This window comes from Oncorhynchus tshawytscha, linkage group LG02, assembly GCF_018296145.1.
Source record: "Oncorhynchus tshawytscha isolate Ot180627B linkage group LG02, Otsh_v2.0, whole genome shotgun sequence".
Lineage (NCBI taxonomy): Eukaryota > Metazoa > Chordata > Actinopteri > Salmoniformes > Salmonidae > Oncorhynchus > Oncorhynchus tshawytscha.
The window spans coordinates 35,542,969-35,560,682 of record NC_056430.1 but is presented as its reverse complement, the minus strand read 5'-3'; the positions used below and the strand labels follow the sequence as shown (position 1 = coordinate 35,560,682).

At 43.3% G+C, this 17,714-nt stretch overlaps 1 protein-coding gene across 1 annotated transcript; it reads left to right on the top strand.

Annotated features, from left to right (window-relative positions):
* The first annotated feature begins 2,183 nt into the window (after positions 1 to 2,183).
* LOC112216992 (protein polybromo-1-like) lies at positions 2,184 to 17,508 on the top strand. The gene is given in 30 exon segments (XM_042297369.1): positions 2,184 to 2,338; positions 2,942 to 3,093; positions 3,339 to 3,436; positions 3,542 to 3,689; positions 3,860 to 4,009; positions 4,192 to 4,308; positions 4,401 to 4,469; positions 4,566 to 4,664; positions 4,749 to 4,834; positions 4,943 to 5,028; positions 5,187 to 5,403; positions 7,121 to 7,262; positions 10,499 to 10,599; positions 10,788 to 11,067; positions 11,281 to 11,383; positions 11,510 to 12,149; positions 12,302 to 12,513; positions 12,707 to 12,892; positions 13,056 to 13,213; positions 13,332 to 13,583; positions 13,690 to 13,835; positions 13,944 to 14,101; positions 14,262 to 14,445; positions 14,650 to 14,851; positions 15,129 to 15,330; positions 15,446 to 15,517; positions 15,974 to 16,132; positions 16,463 to 16,500; positions 16,630 to 16,828; positions 17,103 to 17,508. Coding segments are annotated over 29 exon segments (4,818 nt in total). The 5' UTR covers positions 2,184 to 2,338; positions 2,942 to 2,952; the 3' UTR covers positions 17,276 to 17,508.
* Positions 17,509 to 17,714: the final 206 nt, after the last annotated feature.

Below are 17,714 nucleotides of genomic sequence, written 5' to 3'. Positions count from 1 at the left end.
TTTGTGTCCCTGTCCCAATATTCTTCTTCTCCCGGCATTGCTTGCGGCCTGCAGCTCCCGTAGCTTCAGATTGCTGGCTAGCCTGCCGACCTGCATACTCGTCCTGCTGCTGATCTCGCAACAACAAAGTTTCTACAAACATGCCAATAAGGTATTTTGTGTAAAACATATAAACAAACAGTGCCGAAGACATGGATGTCAATTAAGGCAGCCCCCTGCACCTCTCTCATTCAGAGGGGTTGGGTTAAATGCGGAAGACACATTTCAGTTGACGGCATTCAGTTGTACAACTGATTTGGTCTTACCCTTTCTTTTCCCTTAAATAGCTGCATGTAGCAGTGGAGGCTGGTGGGAGGAGCTATAGGGGAACGGGCTCATTGTAATGGCTGGAATGGAATTAATGGAATGGTATCAAACACATCCAACATACCGTATGAAAATCACATGTTTGACTTTGCTCCATTTATTCCATTCCAGCCATTAATGAGTCTGTCCTCCTATTGCTCCTCCCACCAGCCTCCACTGGCATGTAGCCTACTCCCCTCCTGAAAAAAAGGAAATGAAATCACGCTTATGCTTACTGAGGCATGGAAGGCAATAGTTCGAACAGTTTTGTGTACAACATTAAGTTTTTAGGCTACACTAATGAACAGACAAAGCCGATCTAGGAGGGGGGAGTGTAGTGGCAACAGAGCACTCAGCACAACAGCTACATAGGCAGCACTCAGCTATGTAGAGAAAAATCCTGCACAAACACAGAAATATCCATAGTTTCAGGATGTGCTAATTGGGATACAGAAACTCTATCAGTAGCCACTCCATTAATGTAAACAGGGCTGAATTTTTCAGGAACAATAATAACTGCGCGCGCTAGCGGCTGTTCGAGGCAAAGGTTGAAGATAAAATATACAGCATTTTTGACCTAGGGCAAAGGCTTCGTACAAACCTCAGGTTTGTACCTGAGGTTTAGGAGTGACATAAACTAAATAAATCTGTGCATATGGTTTTATAACAACAATACTACACTGCTGTCTAGATGTTGAACAGCCAAACAGGTATCATATTCTCTGTGACTTCAAACATCTGAAGACCCGAGGTAGGAGACAAAGGTGTTGGGAATCCTCTATATACAAAAATCAGCATAGTAGCAGAGAGTCACTGATGGGAGAATGGAATGTTTGGGGCCTAAAACGTAGTTTCCTCTCATGCATTTTCCAGTAAGTGATTTTGGACCATACAAATACAAAAAAAGTCTGATTAAGTCAGCTTGTGCACACTAGTTTCCATTCACATTAGATTGCACTGATGAAAGAAAAACTTTTATTTTCTTTCTAGAACATTTTTCATTTATGCAATGTGTAATTGTGGCTGTTGTATTGTATACTGGCAACAATAAGCAACAGCTAGCAACAATTAAAAAGTGACTTTTGGAATTCACTGTCAAAATAAAAGCCCCCGCAAAAACCTCTTGATTTGAGTGTCCCTGTTTTGAGCACATGGGATGTGTCTCAGAGTTGGAGTGCTGATCTAATTATGACTGTATCAGGTTCCCTTGTCAATGTAATTTTATCCACTGTGGTCTATAAGGGTTAAAATAGTCAAAATAAAAGCTAGGCAGATTCTGGTCCCAGTACCCTGCCCTGAACCTTAGTCACTGTTGGAGCCGGCCACCACACTGTACTTTACCTTGCACCTTAGAGACTGTTGCCCTACGTACATTGACATAGTCATTGAACACTGGTCACTTTAATAATGTTTACATACTGTTTCACCCACTTTATATGTATATACTGTATTCTAGTCATGGCTCATCCTATATACCTTATTTTAGAAAATTATTCTGGATAATGTATTTTTTAAAATGTATTTCTAAGTATTACTGTTGTTGCTAGAAACACAAGCATTTCGCTGCAACTACAATAACATTGGGAAATGTGTGTACGCAACCAATAAACTTTGATTTGGTCTAAAATTACTACAATAGTCCAAATAAAAACTAGGCAGATTGTTGTCTTTGGCTGTGTTTACACAGGCAGCCCAATTCTGATATTTTTTCCCACTAATTGGTAATTTGACCAATCACATCAGGTCGTTTCATATCAGATCTTTTTCAGATCTAATTGTGCAAAATATCAATGTTTGGCTTACTCTGTAAACGCAGTCTACAATGATTAGAATAGATCAAATCATTAAAGTAAAATTCGAGTCAGAGATTTTATTTTGAAGTTTATAACGGAAGTGATCGGCTGTGTCTTCAGTGCTGCTAGGTCCCCACCAATTTTTTCTCTCAAATTTGTCAGCTTTCGCGAATGGTTTGCATTCTCTTCTACAGATTAAGGTTTGTACGAGACTAAAGGTAATATCTTGCAGTTTTGAACGATGACTATTCACCGATCAGTGTGGTTAAGTATTTAGTTACTTATTCACAGCATTGTCTTTGTGTGTCTGGAGATGATGGGTAGCGTTAGCTAGCTAACGTTAGCTAGCTTGCCGTAATTGATGCTGAGGAGGCCAGCCAGGTAACGTTACTGTTAGCCAGCTAGCAAGCAAGATTTACCATTGTTGTCTGTAAAGTCATTAATGCCACAACGGCTCTGTCATCTCGCAGCAAAAGAGAAACAAGAATGTTTTCATCTGTCAGTAGTGTTAATGGTGACACAGCAAATTTGGAATCAAATGACCACATTAGGCTACAGCTGCTTTATCCCAGACATCTGTCAAATCAGCACCCAACTGCTCTCCACATCTGACAGTGAAGAGTCGTCGAACGAGGACCAGTAAACACTGATCAGGGCCTTTATTATATTCTAGGTAATGGCGTTGAAGCAGGGTTAGCGCCCTTTTGATGATAATGTTAATACAATATTACTACAATATTTGTCACATTTTAGGTAAATTGATTTAAAATGCTGTAGTTATTTTTCCTTTTTCTTCTTTCCAGGTATTAGACTCATGGGCTCAAAAAGGAGAAGGGCTACGTCCCCCTCTAGTAGTGTCAGTGGGGGGGACTTTGACGATGGACAGCCTTCATCCTCAGCATCTTCGGTAGGTCGGAAAAGGAGAAGAACCTCAAATATTCCCACTGTTGATCCAGTAAGTTCAGTTAAGAGCTTTTTTGTGTGTGGAAACGTTGCATTCCGATTCAAATATATTGTGTGTACTCAACTTCTCTGGTAATGCCTTTCGGGTTTAATGTCTTCCCCCCCAAAATTAATGATTGAATATTGTGAACTCTAAATCCACAGTCACAAGTCAAACCCCTGTGTAGTTTTTTAGTGTTCATAAACATTGTTGTTTCCTGTATTGTTTTGTATTCATCCACTATGTTTTGCCTCCAGATTGCAGTATGCCATGAATTGTACAACACAATCAGAGATTATAAGGATGACCAGGGAAGAATGTTATGTGAGCTGTTCATAAGAGCACCCAAGAGACGGTAAAGAGGATGGTTAACATAGAATGGGTAAAAAAAAAAAGTTTCCATTACTACGAACATAAGCCTCATTAAATTAACTTATCTATTGTGTTTTCTGTGTTGAAGGAATCAATCGGATTACTATGACGTTGTGACTCAGCCTATTGACATGATGAAGATCCAGCAGAAGCTGAAGATGGAGGAGTACGATGATGTGGAGCAGATAACGTCTGACTTTCAGCTCTTATTCAACAATGCAAAGGCATACTACAAGGTAATGTATCTCTCCCTGTAATAACAAACACATATACTGGATTCTTTAAGTGAGACAAATCATGTTTACAAGGCATGTTTTGTATGAAGGAGTTTTCAGAATAAATGCCCTGTCTCGGGCCTAAATCCTGGAATTAACCAAATGAAAGGGAATGTGTTGCATGTCTGTAGTCGGATTCTCCAGAGTACAGAGCAGCCTGTAAGCTGTGGGACCTCTACCTGCGTACTAAGAATGAGTTTGTTCAGCGGGGGGATTATGATGACGATGATGAGGACGGGGACGATGCACAAAATAATCCTGGAGGGTCAAATGAGGATGAGGTAACACCAGTACTTCCGATGTAGCATGACAATTATTTTATTACACGATGACTAACCTGTCACACATGTAGTACATGTAAACCCTTAAAACATAGCACAACATGGCAAATAAATGGAAGATATCTGTTCACGCTGTTGAACTGTAAGTGTTTCTTATGACTGTGTTTTACTTTGAATGACAGAATGCACCCAATTGCCTGAAGGAGGTCCTTGAGCAGCTGCTGGATGCTGTGGTGACATTCTCCGAGCCCTCAGGGCATCTCGTCAGTGATCTATTCCAGAAACTGCCCTCTAAAGTGGTAATAGAACAATTATCTCCGAAACTGTGGCCTTTGCATATTTTTGTGATTTAATATTTATATATTATACAGGTTGATTTATTTCCCCTCAGCAATACCCAGACTATTATGCCATAATAAAGGACCCAATAGATCTGAAAATCATTGCCCAGAAGATACAGGTATGCCACCCAACCATCTGACTGAATGTACTGTAAGGGGTTAAAGTAACACTTCGGTGTGCGTACAGTATATCACTGGTCTATTCATTTTTTTAGATGAGCCACTACAGAAGTGTTGGTGCCATGGCAAAAGACATAGATCTTCTGGCTAAGAATGCCAAAATGTACAATGAGCCTGGGTCACAAGTTTTTAAGGTATGCTGTCCTTACATTCAGAATTGAGTCAGAATTCTATGTCAGTTTTGTTTGTTATAACTCTCTCATTCTTATTCATTTAAGGATGCCAACACCATCAAAAAGGTCTTTGCACAGAGAAAGACAGAAATTGAGCATGCTGAGCCAATCAAGTCCAGTATTCGCATCAGGCAAGTAACACCATAGACATGGTAGAAAGTAGACTTTACGAGTCAAACAAACAACATGCAACATTTGGAAGCATTTTTCCATGAATTAAACAGCTGTGTGTGTGTCAGGAACAGAAGGTCAGCCCAGGGAGACCGGCTCTCAGCTATTACCATGGCTCTTCAGTATGATAGTGATGACGATGGCATTCTGGCTGGTACGTCTCACTGGTCTTCACTTCACTAATTTAGCTGTTTTGGAGGAACATATAAGAACAGAGGGGACATTGCAGTGCAAAGTAAACTGGTGTATGAGGGTTTGTCAGAATACTTCGGACTTCATCTGTCTGAATCAGTTGTCGCTCTCATTGCCCAGGGTCTGTCCACTATGACGAGGGGGAGTCAGAGGCAGAGAGCATGCACCACAGCATGGACATGAGTAACCCCATCTTCCAGCTGTACGAGGCTGTGCGTGGCGGCAGGAACAGCCAGGGCCAACTCATCTCCGAGCCCTTCCTCCAGCTGCCCTCCAGGAAAGACTACCCAGACTACTTCCAGCAGATCAGCCAGCCCATCTCACTGTACCAGATTAGGTAGGCCAGCCATTGGAAGGACCTCTGCTAAATAATGGCAGATTGTGCTGTTCCACAAAATAGGTTATTTGAAACAAATTCATGCAAGTGTGATTTACGTAATCTGGCCTTCAAGATGTACACTACCGGTTAAAAGTTTTAGAACACCTACTCATTCAAGGGTTTTTCTTTATTTTTTACTATTTTCTACATTGTATAATAGTAGTGAAGACATCAAAACTATGAAATAACAAATATGGAATCATGTAGTAACCAAAAAAGTCTTAAACAAATCAAAATATATTTGAGATTCTTCAAAGTTGCCACCCTTTGCCTTGATGACAGCTTTGCACACTCATGGCATTCTCTCAACCAGCTTCACCTGGAATGCTTTTCCAACAGTCTTGAAGGAGTTCCCACATATGCTGAGCACTTGCTGGCTGCTTTTTCTTCACTCTGTGGTGAACTCATTCCAAACCATCTCAATTTGGTTGAGGTCGGGGGATTGTGGAGGTCAGGTAATCTGATGCAGCACTCCATCACTCTCCTTGGTAAAATAGTCCTTACACAGCCTGGAGGTGTGTTGGGTCATTGACAACAAATGATAGTCCCACCAAGCCCAAACCAGATGGGATGGCGTATCGCTGCAGAATGCTGTGGTAGTCATGCTGGTTAAGTGTGCCTTGAATTCTAAATAAATCACATACACTGTCAAATGCAAAGCACCCCCACACCATAACACCTCCTCCTCCATGCTTTACGGTGGGAAATACACATGCGGAGATCATCCGTTCACCCACACCGGTGGTGTCCTTTATTGGTGTCCTTTAGTAGTGGCTTCTTTGACCTTGTAGAAAGTTGACCATGAAGGCCTAATTCACGCAGTCTACTCTGAACAGTTGATGTTGAGATGTGTCTGTTACTTGAACTCTGTGACGCATTTATTTGGGCTGCAATTTCTGAGGCTGGTAACTCTAATGAACTTATCCTCTGCAGCAGAGGTAACTCTGGGTCTTTCATTCCTGTGGCGGTCCTCATTAAAGCCAGTTTTATCATAGTGGTTGATGATTTTTGCGACTTCACTTGAAGAAATTTTCAAAGTTCTTGAAATGTTCCGTATTGACTGACATTCATATCTTAAAGTAATGATGGACTGTCATTTCTCTTTGCTTATTTGAGCTGTTCGTGCCATAATATGGACTTGGTCTTTTACCAAATAGGGATATCTTCTTGTCACAACACAAGTGATTGGTTCAAACGCATTAAAAAGGAAAGAAATTCCACAAGTTAACTTTTAACAAGGCACACCTGTTAATTGAAATGCATTCCAGGTTACTACCTCGTGAAGCTGGTTGACAGAATGCCAAGAGTGTGCAAAGCTGTCATCAAGGGAAAGGGTGGCTATTTTAAGAATCTCAAATATAAAAAATAAATGTTGATTTGTTTAACACTTTTTTGGTTACTACATGATTCCATATGTGTTATTTTATAGTTTTGATGTCTTCACTATCATTCTAAAATGTAGAAAATAGTAAAAAATAAAGAAAAACCCTTGAATGAGTAGGTGTTCTAAAACTGAGTAGGTGTTCTAAAATGTCTTGAACATTTTATTCAGGCTTCATAATTTTCTCAAATCAGTTGCTCTATGTTTTGTGTGGCACGACATGGCATGAGCTGTACAGTGTATTTCTACCCTATCCTTTTCCAAATGTGAGAGCCCTTAATTCCCCACACACAGGAACAAGATGAAGAACAACGAGTATGAGAGTGTTGATCAGCTAGACGCCGACCTCACTCTGATGTTTGAGAACGCCAAGCGCTACAATGTGCCTCATTCCTCTATCTATAAGCGTGTGTTGAAACTCCAGCACATTCAGCAGGTCAGTGGGTGTATGAGCTGCCAATGCTGAAACTCAAGTTCCAACCCAAGCTCTGCTGTAGTTGTGTATCAGCATCTGTATGTTTTTTAGTGGGCTGTAAAGTATCCTATGGTGATTATTGGGTGTAACATTGCTGGAGTATTAACTAACAATGAGATGGTACTGCTGCTTAGGCAATCTGGTCTCTCAGGCCTCTCTGGTGTTATAGGTCCCAGACATTGAATATCGTGTTTTTCATCAAATTGGATGATATTTGAATGGAACCAGTTCAAAGTAGTATGAAAACTGACTGTAGCTGGTACATTGATCAAGTTTGATCATAAAGTTACTGGTCCCCTCCCTATGTGCCAAACACTTGGATTCAGGAGGCAGGCATTACCAAGGATTTACTTCCGGCTTTATGCAACGTCATATAAAGGTAGCGTCTTAACTCATTTAAATATGTACCGCCTTAAAACCGGCATCACATGTGCGCCTACGCAGAACATACAACCAAAGATACTGGTAACCTTTAATCTGTGGTGTGACTGTTAGCTAGCAATCTACTTACCAGCATGCTGTCAAAAGCACTCTGTGTTGTGACTGGATTCCATAGTGTAAAATTAAACTTACACTATTTTTATGAAGACATCTGACAGCAATGGCTGCTTTTCATTTCGGGTGGAAAATGATGATCATGTCACGCGTGTGCAGTGCACATTTAGTGTGAAGTTACTTTATCAGTTGGGGAGAACATTCGATAGGTCTTGCCAGGAAGCTAATCCTGAAGACGGATTCTGTACCATCATTGACAGTGGATCTTGCAAGCGCTGACCATGATGTGAGTATTAGAGTTTGATGAGTCTGACACAGTAGCCAACATTTAGGGGGGGGATCGCGGGTCTAACGTTAGATCATTCGGCTGTGGCTGCTTTGACTTGTGAATTATATATTTTCCATAACACACCTAATAGTCACTATATGGTTTTGGTTTTTCCATCCCTAAGCGTCCAACATTGAGTCTTAGAACTGCCAGCGCACAGCTGGCACGAAGGAAGGTTGTCCACTAAGGAGTTACGGTGTGTATAGTATTTTGTAATTTACCCCTGAAAATCACATTTTGCCATTCCATTGTGTGGGTTGTTGTCTTACAGGCTAATTCCCTCTCCATTTGTCTTTCCACTATCATCAAGCTGTCATGATAGACATTTTAGAAAATTCAACATCCACTCCCTCTGCACAGCTTCCCAGGCAACCACTGCATCAGGAATGCTGTAATACAAAATCAGCTTTCCCAAGGCAAAGAAGGGGGGTATGCTGTGAAGCCTGTGAAGACAGACCCAACATACTGTAAGTCATAGTTATTCATTTAAAATCAATTGAGCATTTCAGGCATAGAAAAGTTTCAAAAAAGGTGCACGGCCAAATATTGCATATATCAAATTCAGTACTTCAAAAACACCAAAAAACACATTGTAGAATGAGTAGATCACTTCATCAATGAATTTATAGCATTATAAATCAGAACAGTAAATTGAAGGACATTTAAATTCACTACCCATTTAACAAAAATGTATTTTTTCAAAAACAATACAGGCTACGTAAAAAGGCTCCTGGATCTCCTCTTCAATGAGGTCATCCTTGAACCAGCGCTGTATGTGGGGAAGCTGTGTGAGCTGTCCATCCCAGGACCCCTGTCTGCCCAGTGTGAGAGGCCTGACAAGGAGGCCATGGTTGAATTTGTCTCCCGCTTCAATCCTGTGGGTGACCTAAGCCTGCTTAATTGAAGCGTGGTACATGGGTCCCCGTCCTCTCACGCTTCCTATCAATCTCTGTAGTTGGTTGTATTTCCTAAAGCCTAAGTAATTCACTTGTACATATGTTTTTTTCAAGCATTTGGTCGGGAGTGTTACAAATTGCACGAATCACTGGGTCCTACACACTGTAGGGCGGCCGGGTGAATAAATTAGGCTTATGGCTTTAATACTTTATGTTATGTCAAATGATGTCTCACCATTATTTCTCGCCTTTATTTCTCATGAGTGTTCATGTTGATCAATATTTAGGCAATGCTGGCCTATTGTAAATAAATAAATGTCTGATCAATGCGTACAATTCTGAACATATTGTCATTTCTAATGCTAATGCAGAGGCACCAATAAATTGTCCAGTACACTTATTGCTGTTTTCATGTAATTACTAATTATTGTGAAGAAGCGTATCAGTGAACTTTATTCTGTAATTATTTACAAAACAATAGAAATGCAATTGTGTATTGCTGCTGTTTGTCGGATATCCAACAGTCCATGATCAGCTCTGTTGACCATGAGAGCATTTTGCAGGGAATATGGGTTGAGGCATCCCACTGGGCACCGATGTCAATTCAACGAATATTCCACGTTGGTTCAACGTCATGTCATTGAAATGACATGGAAACAACGTTGATTCAACCAGTGTGTGCCCAGTGGGATACTATTTAGGATCGGGATGACATGTGACCCATTGTTTATCTTGTCATCAATGACATGGCCCATTATTTACCTTGTTACCTGTCAATGACCACAAGGTTGTTTCAAAGAACTGTCAGTCAAGGCGAGCTCATGAATATAAGCTCCTTGCCCACTCAGCCTGTTCTTTCAGGCTTCCTGATAGTTGAGAGAAGGTACAATTTCTTCAAATCTGAGCTTTTTAATAGTGTAAAAATATTATGGGTGATGTTTTGGTCATTCAAAGGCTATTTTTACTTGGGAAATAGGATGACTGTACGGGACCTTTAAACATGGATTAGGTCTGACTCACTGTCTCTGTCTGTACGGGACCTTTAAACATGGATTAGGTCTGACTCACTGTCTCTGTCTGTACGGGACCTTTAAACATGGATTAGGTCTGACTCACTGTCTCTGTCTGTACGGGACCTTTAAACATTGATTAGGTCTGACTCACACCTGTGTTACTATGCAATAGTGTCTTGGGCAGTGTTCTCTATGTACTGTACTTGGTTGCAATCATTTATTTGGTGGATAGTTGCATGTTGTACTTATCAAAAGATAGAAGATGAAATAGTGGACCTGCCAAACCATGATGGCTTTTATGTCTGTGAGTGCACTACTTTTGTGTAAGTGGAGATATGTTAGAGAGAGATGGGGAGAGTTAGAGGTGGTAGTTTATATTCATGAACGTGTGGGAGGAAGAGCAGCTGGTTGATATTGTTTGTGTGTGTGTGTGTGTGTGTGTGTGTGTGTGTGTGGTTTTCCTAGCTAAAGAGAACAGAGCTATTGAGGAGGGAGGACGACAGCATGGATGGGGACAGCATGCTCTCTTCTACCATGTCTGATACTGGCAGCACTAAGAGGAAGAGGTACGCACTACTTATTTAACCTTCTCAGCAGAGGTAATAGTAAATGCCAGGCTCCTGCAAAAAAAAGTCCCTGTACTTTTGGTTTATAAAATTATTGTTTTGGCCACAATATCATTGCATTGTTTTTAATGGATCCTTCAAGGCAACGTTTCCTTCTTTTAACTAACCCACATCCCTGTGACCACCAGCCATAAGAAAAACACCAAGAAGAACCGGATGAAGGCCCTGTACTCCGCAGTGACGGAGGCCCGGGAGATGGGCACAGGCCGGAGGCTCTGTGAGCTCTTCATGGTCAAGCCTTCCAAGAAGGACTACCCGGACTACTACAAGATCATCCTGGAGCCCGTGGACCTGAGGATCATCGACCACAACATCCGCTCTGAGAAGTACATGACTGAGGACGCTCTGCTGGAGGACATGAAGCTCATGTTCCGCAATGCACGCCACTACAATGAGGAGGGCTCACAGGTGATGGGCCAACAGGGGTCAGACTCAGGGCAACGAAATGTGCTTACTAGATTATTTAGCAGTAACGTACTAGTGTCTTACCTTTAATCATGAATCATGATTTCCAAGATAGAAACTAAATTTCCATAATGTCAGCAGTATGCAGTGTAGCAACTATGTCTTTCGCTCTCAATGCCCCTCAATTTTGCCACTGAACAATTGGCGTTGTTCCAGGTCTATAACGATGCCAACGTCCTGGAGAAAGTCATAAAAGACAAACGGAGGGATCTTGGCCCAACGCCTGACGATGATGAGATGTCACCAAAGTTGAAAATAAGTACGTTGCTGACATTTTGGCTTAAATAATTCAGATACAGTACATGGATGTCATTATAGTCTAGTCATTTCGCATTATCACTTCATCCCCAAAATAATAATACACACACTCCCTCTGTAATTCCAGGGAAGAGTGGCATCACGCCTAAGAAGTCCAAGTACCTGACCCCCCTGCAGCAGAAGCTGAACGAGCTGTATGAGGCGGTGAAGAACTTCACAGACAAGCGTGGACGCCGCCTCAGCACCATCTTCCTGCGGCTTCCATCGCGCGCCGAACTGCCCAACTACTACATCGCCATCAAGAAGCCCGTGGACATGGAAAAGGTCAGGAGCCACATGCTGGCCAACAAGTACCAGGATGTAGACGCACTGGTGGAGGACCTGGTGCTGATGTTCAACAACGCCTGCACCTACAACGAGCCAGAGTCTCTGATCTACCGCGACGCTCTTGTGTTGCACCGTGTTCTGCTGGAGACTCGCCGGGACCTGGAGGGAGGCGAGGATGCCCATGTGCCCGACGTGGCCCGCCTCATCCAGGAGCTCATCCGTAGCCTCTTCGTCTCCGTGCTTGGTCACCAGGATGACGAGGGGCGTTGCTACAGCGACTCGCTGGCTGAGATCCCCGCTACTGACCCCAGCAGCCCCGACAGACCGCCGCTCAACTTTGAGATCATCAGAGCTAACGTGGACCGGGGACGCTACAAGAGACTGGACGTGTTCCAGGATCACATGTTTGAGGTGCTGGAGAAGGCCAGGCGCATGCACAGGTGGGGCACAATTAGGAAACAGTGTTTGCCATCTTCTCTTTTATTTTCTCTCTGCAATATTTGGGTAATATCAACCATATAGTTCATTTCTGTGCATTTAACAGTTAGAACATCCTATGAGATATTTGAAGTATATGTGATTGTCACTCCAGGACAGACTCTGAGATCTTTGAGGATGCGGTGGAGCTGCAGCAGTTCTTCATCCGGATCCGAGATGAGCTGTGTAAGAATGGAGAGATCCTGCTCACCCCCGCCCTCAGCTACACCTCCAAACACCTGCACAGTGACGTGGAGAAGGAGAAGAAGGAGAAGCTGCCCAAGGAAATAGAGGAGGACAAGCTCAAGAGGGAGGAGGAGAAAAAAGGTATGCACTCACTGACACTCTGACCCTAGCAACTTGTAGCAAGGCAGATAGATATACCTATTCCACCAATCAAAGCAGTGTCCAACAACAGTTACCCAGTGGCATCAGTTATAGGGCTTTAGTCATCATTATGCCCCTATGAAATAGTATTTATTGACTGACTGATTAACTGAGTTGAGTTGTGAACCCACAGAAGCTGAGAAGAGTGAGGACCCTGCTGGAGGGGCGTGGCAGTCTGGTCTCCAGCGTACCTACAGCCAGGACTGCAGCTTCAAAGACAGCATGTACCACGTGGGAGACTATGTGTACGTGGAGCCTGCTGAGCCCAACCTGCAGCCGCATATCGTCTGCATTGAGCGCCTGTGGCAGGATGATGCAGGTTGGTGGCTTTGCACAACCACTACTGAAAAGCATTAGTAGTGATTCTGTATTCTATTTACATTTTGTTGTGGAAATGTCACATTCAATCATTCCTTTTGCTGTATCAATTGTGCTGTCCTTTTGTAATAGTATTGCTCTGTGTACTTCCCTCCCCATTCCAGGTGAGAAGTGGCTGTATGGCTGCTGGTTCTACAGGCCCAATGAAACCTTCCATCTCGCTACACGCAAGTTCCTGGAGAAGGAGGTCTTCAAGAGCGACTACTTCAACAAGATTCCTGTCAGCAAGATACTGGGCAAATGTGTTGTCATGTTTGTTAAGGTACTAAGCTCTTTTCTATTTCCATTTTCATGTTCCAGCTCTTTCTAATATGGTTGAAGCATAAAACATTTCAAGTGAATCATTGGCCTTGGCTTTTTTTTTTTGTAACTGATCCCAGGACTACTTTAAGCTTCACCCAGAGGGCTTCAGGGCAGACGATGTGTATGTCTGTGAGTCTCGCTACTCAGCCAAGACCAAGTCCTTCAAGAAGATCAAGATGTGGACCATGCCCCTGAGCTCCGTTAGGTTTGTCCCTCGGGGCGTACCGTTGCCTGTAGTCCGGGTTGCATCCATGTTTGCCCCTAAACAAGAAGAAGAGAAGCCTGCAGAGATACAAGAAGAGGGCAAAGCCTTGGACACTATGGATAAGGTGAGTGGTTAGAAAATATTGGGCAATTGGAATGAGATTAAATTGGATTAATATGGGATCCAACAGAGTGCAAACAAAGACAACCATACTGCGTGTGTATGTGTAGGAGAGGGAGGATGTAATCCTGGACATGACCAATGGGGAGCCAGGCTGCCAATACTATGAGCAGCTCTGCTACAATGACACCTGGCTGAAAGTGGGAGACTGCATCTATATTCGCTCACATGGACTAGTGCGCCACCGAGTAGGCAGGTAGGGTAAATACAACTCTACAGACACAATTTCCAAAATGGGATGTTGCTTGATATATAGTGATTATTTATTTAGTTGAATAAAGTGGGTTTTATTTTTATCTGCCAGGATTGAGAAGATGTGGATGCGGGACGGAGCGGCCTACTTCTTTGGGCCTATTTTCATCCACCCAGAGGAGACAGAACACGAGCCCACCAGGATGTTCTACAAGAAGGAAGTGTTCCTTAGCAACCTGGAGGAGTCTTGCCCCATGACCTGTATCATAGGTATTCTCTCTGCCCTGATAACAGACCCTATTATTGGGTTGATGATATGCCATGTTATTTTCAAATGATGAGAAGAGAAACAAGTTTAAGTGCATGGGTTGATTGTATTTCACCGGGCATGTGCCATGCTTATATCCCTCTCTGTTGACTTGTTCCACAGGGAAGTGTGCGGTGTCCTCCTTCAAGGAGTACCTTTCGTGCCGGCCCACGGAAGTGCCTGAGGAGGACGTTCTGCTTTGTGAGAGTCGCTACATCGAGAGTGACAAACAGATGAAGAAGTTCAAGGGTCTGAAGCGCTTCTCCCTCTCTGGGAAGGTGGTGGAGGACGAGATCTATTACTTCAGGTGAGTGGCTTGACTTTGTACGTGCCTCAAGATACTGTCGCATAATCAGCAATAGTTAGAAACCATTCCACAACGTAGTAAAGCAGAATTGAGTGACCCTGAAAGGGGGAGTTCGGAGTCAGTCAAAAACACTCCTTTTAGTTAAGGTAGAACAGAACTCAACACCCAGGTGTAACTGCAGTCTATTCCACGTGTCCCGTACAGGAAGCTGATCGTGCCCCAGAAGGAGCCATCCCCTCTGCTGGACAGGAAGATCGCAGTGCTGGAGGCCAAGTTTGCCGACATGACAGATGAGGAGTTGGAGGACCTGGGGGAGGATGATGGGGAGCTGGGAGACACCTCCATACCCCAGCTCCAGAGCCCCATGGCAGGCAGCGACATGGACATGCCTTACACCCCTCCACAGGTCAGAGCAGCAACATACACTGGGCAAATGTGTGGTCATGTTGTGAAGGTAAAGCTCTTTTACATTTGTCTCAAAAGTTATTGGTAAGATCGTCGCACCCTGATAAAGACGTGTCAACTGAATTGCATGCATCCTGATTGAAACAAAACATGTCTCAAATGATTTGCATGTTCAAGGTGAGATTCAAGAAAAAGGCCTCTTAGCCATCCAGTTGGAGGTGTGTATAGCAATGACAGTAGAGAGATGACATGACACACTCTCCCTTACTTGACTGCAGTCCACTCCCAAGTCCATGAAGGGGATGTCCAAGAAGGAGGGCTCCAAGAGGAAGATAAACATGAGTGGCTACATCCTGTTCAGCAGTGAGATGCGAGCGGTCATCAAGGCCCAACACCCAGACTTCTCCTTCGGGGAACTCAGCCGTCTGGTGGGCACCGAGTGGAGGAACCTGGAGTCTCCCAAGAAAGCTGAGTATGAGGGTAAAAGATCTTACAAATGTACTTAGACTGTGGTAGTTTGTTCAATGCCCCTTGCAGTAGTATCTCTGCAAATTCCCTTGTAAAAAGTTGTATTAGTATGTGTGTGTGTTTGCAGAGCGAGCAGCTAAAGTGGCCGAGCAGCAGGAGAGGGAGAGGGCTGCCCAGCAGCTGGCTTTCCCTAGAGCAGGTACCACAGTAGGGCTCTGATGAGGGTGGTTCCTCCCCCGACCCCAATGGTGTTGCTTTATCCCAGCATGACATGTGTCAGGTATCCCATAACAGAGGGGGATGCACCCCCCTGGGGACACTTGGAGCTGCAATAAGAAGCTGTACCTTTTTCATTTCTTCATTACTAATCTTTATTCTAGTACTGTACTTTCCCCTCTTTTCAATGATACACTGCTTCAACATTTATTTAGAAGCTTACCAGTTTCACTGCATCATTCTACCATCAGTCTGATTCAAGTAGTGCTTGTGATTTGTGAATGAATTACATGTGTATGAATGTCTGATTATGGATGATCAAATATCCTAAATCTAGATGAATGTTTAGTCATTTAGCTAGTGCATGATCTCTGCTAGCTAGTTGCAGTTGCATGTCGCACTGATGCATGCATCTGTTGCTATACCCTCCTCCCAAAAGGCATGATGGGTTCATATATGCCATACATGATGCTGCAGGACCTAGTTGACGGCATGTTTAGTATGACTGGCATGCCACCACATCACATGAGGTTGCCTCTCTTGCCCCATCATCACCTAATGCCAGGCATCCCTGGGTTCCCTGGCATGCCATACCCGGGTAAGAGCACTTTCACAGCCACCCTACCTGCCACGCCACTGCAGATGCTTCCTGTATGCCACTCTAACTCACTGGAGGGGCTACCTGTAACGTAGGCTGAGGTCCTGTAGTGATACTCAGTCATTGAGTGATTCATCAACAGGGTCATGTATTCTCTGAAGTACCCTTACCTTGAATGCAGATTGTTGCTGAGAGGCTGTAATGGCCCAAATTGGTCTTTTTCTTAAAAGAGCAGTAGTAAAGTCAGTAGTAAACAACACAATCGAAGATGGCCAGCTGCTGACAGCTGTGGTCTGGAGCACTCTGTGATTGTTGATGCCTTCCTTACAGGTGTCAACACGGGTGCCCCTGGAGCCTATGGAACCCAGGTAATCTACACTTCTATACAATTGTATTTAAGAAAAGCACAAACTGTAAATGTTTATTTTATTAGTCACATCATTACTCACATCTGTATTTGAGTATGAGAAGTAAAGAGGCCCTTGATGCTTTTTTAGATGATTGGTCTTGGGCAGCAGGCCCCGCCACCCTATCCAGGACAGGGCCAGCCTGCCCTCCAGCAGCCCTCAACACCCATATTTGTAGCCCCGCCACCCAAGCCCCAGCGCCTGCTCCATTCGGAGGCGTACCTGAAGTACATTGAGGGACTCAATGCAGAGTCCTCCACCATCAGCAAGTGGGACCAAACTCTCTCAGGTGAGTTCTCCTCACTGAAAGAAAGTGATTCACACCACAACAAATCTACAAATCACTTATATAATATGTCAGAGATTGATTTATCAGTAAATTGCCTTATTGAATAACAGAAATGTATATACAGACAGTATTGTAATTTATCGATTCACCTGCATGGTGTATCGTGAATGCATGTATAATTTCCCTTGATACATTTTTGCATTAAGATCAGAGCAGAAGTATGTGAGTGTAATGACCTTGTGTATGTCTTCTGTATGTGGACATGTTTGAGCAGCTCGAAAGAAAGATGTGCGGCTGACCAAAGAGCAGGAGAGCCGGCTGCCGTCCCATTGGCTGAAGAGCAAGGGCGCCCATTCCACCATGGCGGACGCACTGTGGCGTCTGCGAGACTTGATGCTGCGTGACACAATGAATATCCGCCAGACGTACAACCTGTAGAATGTCTGAGCCACTGCTCCTTACACTGTCAGACAGGAAAGCGGGTTTAGGCTCATTTAAAAAAGTGTTAATGTTGTTGTCATGTTAAAGTTGTCATTCGTTTGTAGAATGGTTAAATGAGCTTGCTTACTCTGTTCAAGCTGTTTTGTATTGACATCTTAATTGTTCTAACAAGTGCATTATTATTGTATTAAATGTTTCTCTGTGATGGATAAAAGTTTTCATAAAAAATTAAGAATAGACTTGTTCTTGACGGCTAATTTAGTATCTGTACTGCAATATGGAACATTCTAGTGGGCAGCCATGTCCTGACTCAAAGGCACCAGACAAGAAAAGAGGAACAAACAGACACTTTGATTCTTCTCTTTAAGTTGTTCGATTGGTCTTCCATGACATGAATACGAGGTTATAACTAGGTGAACACACTTCATCAATCAATAACAGTGAT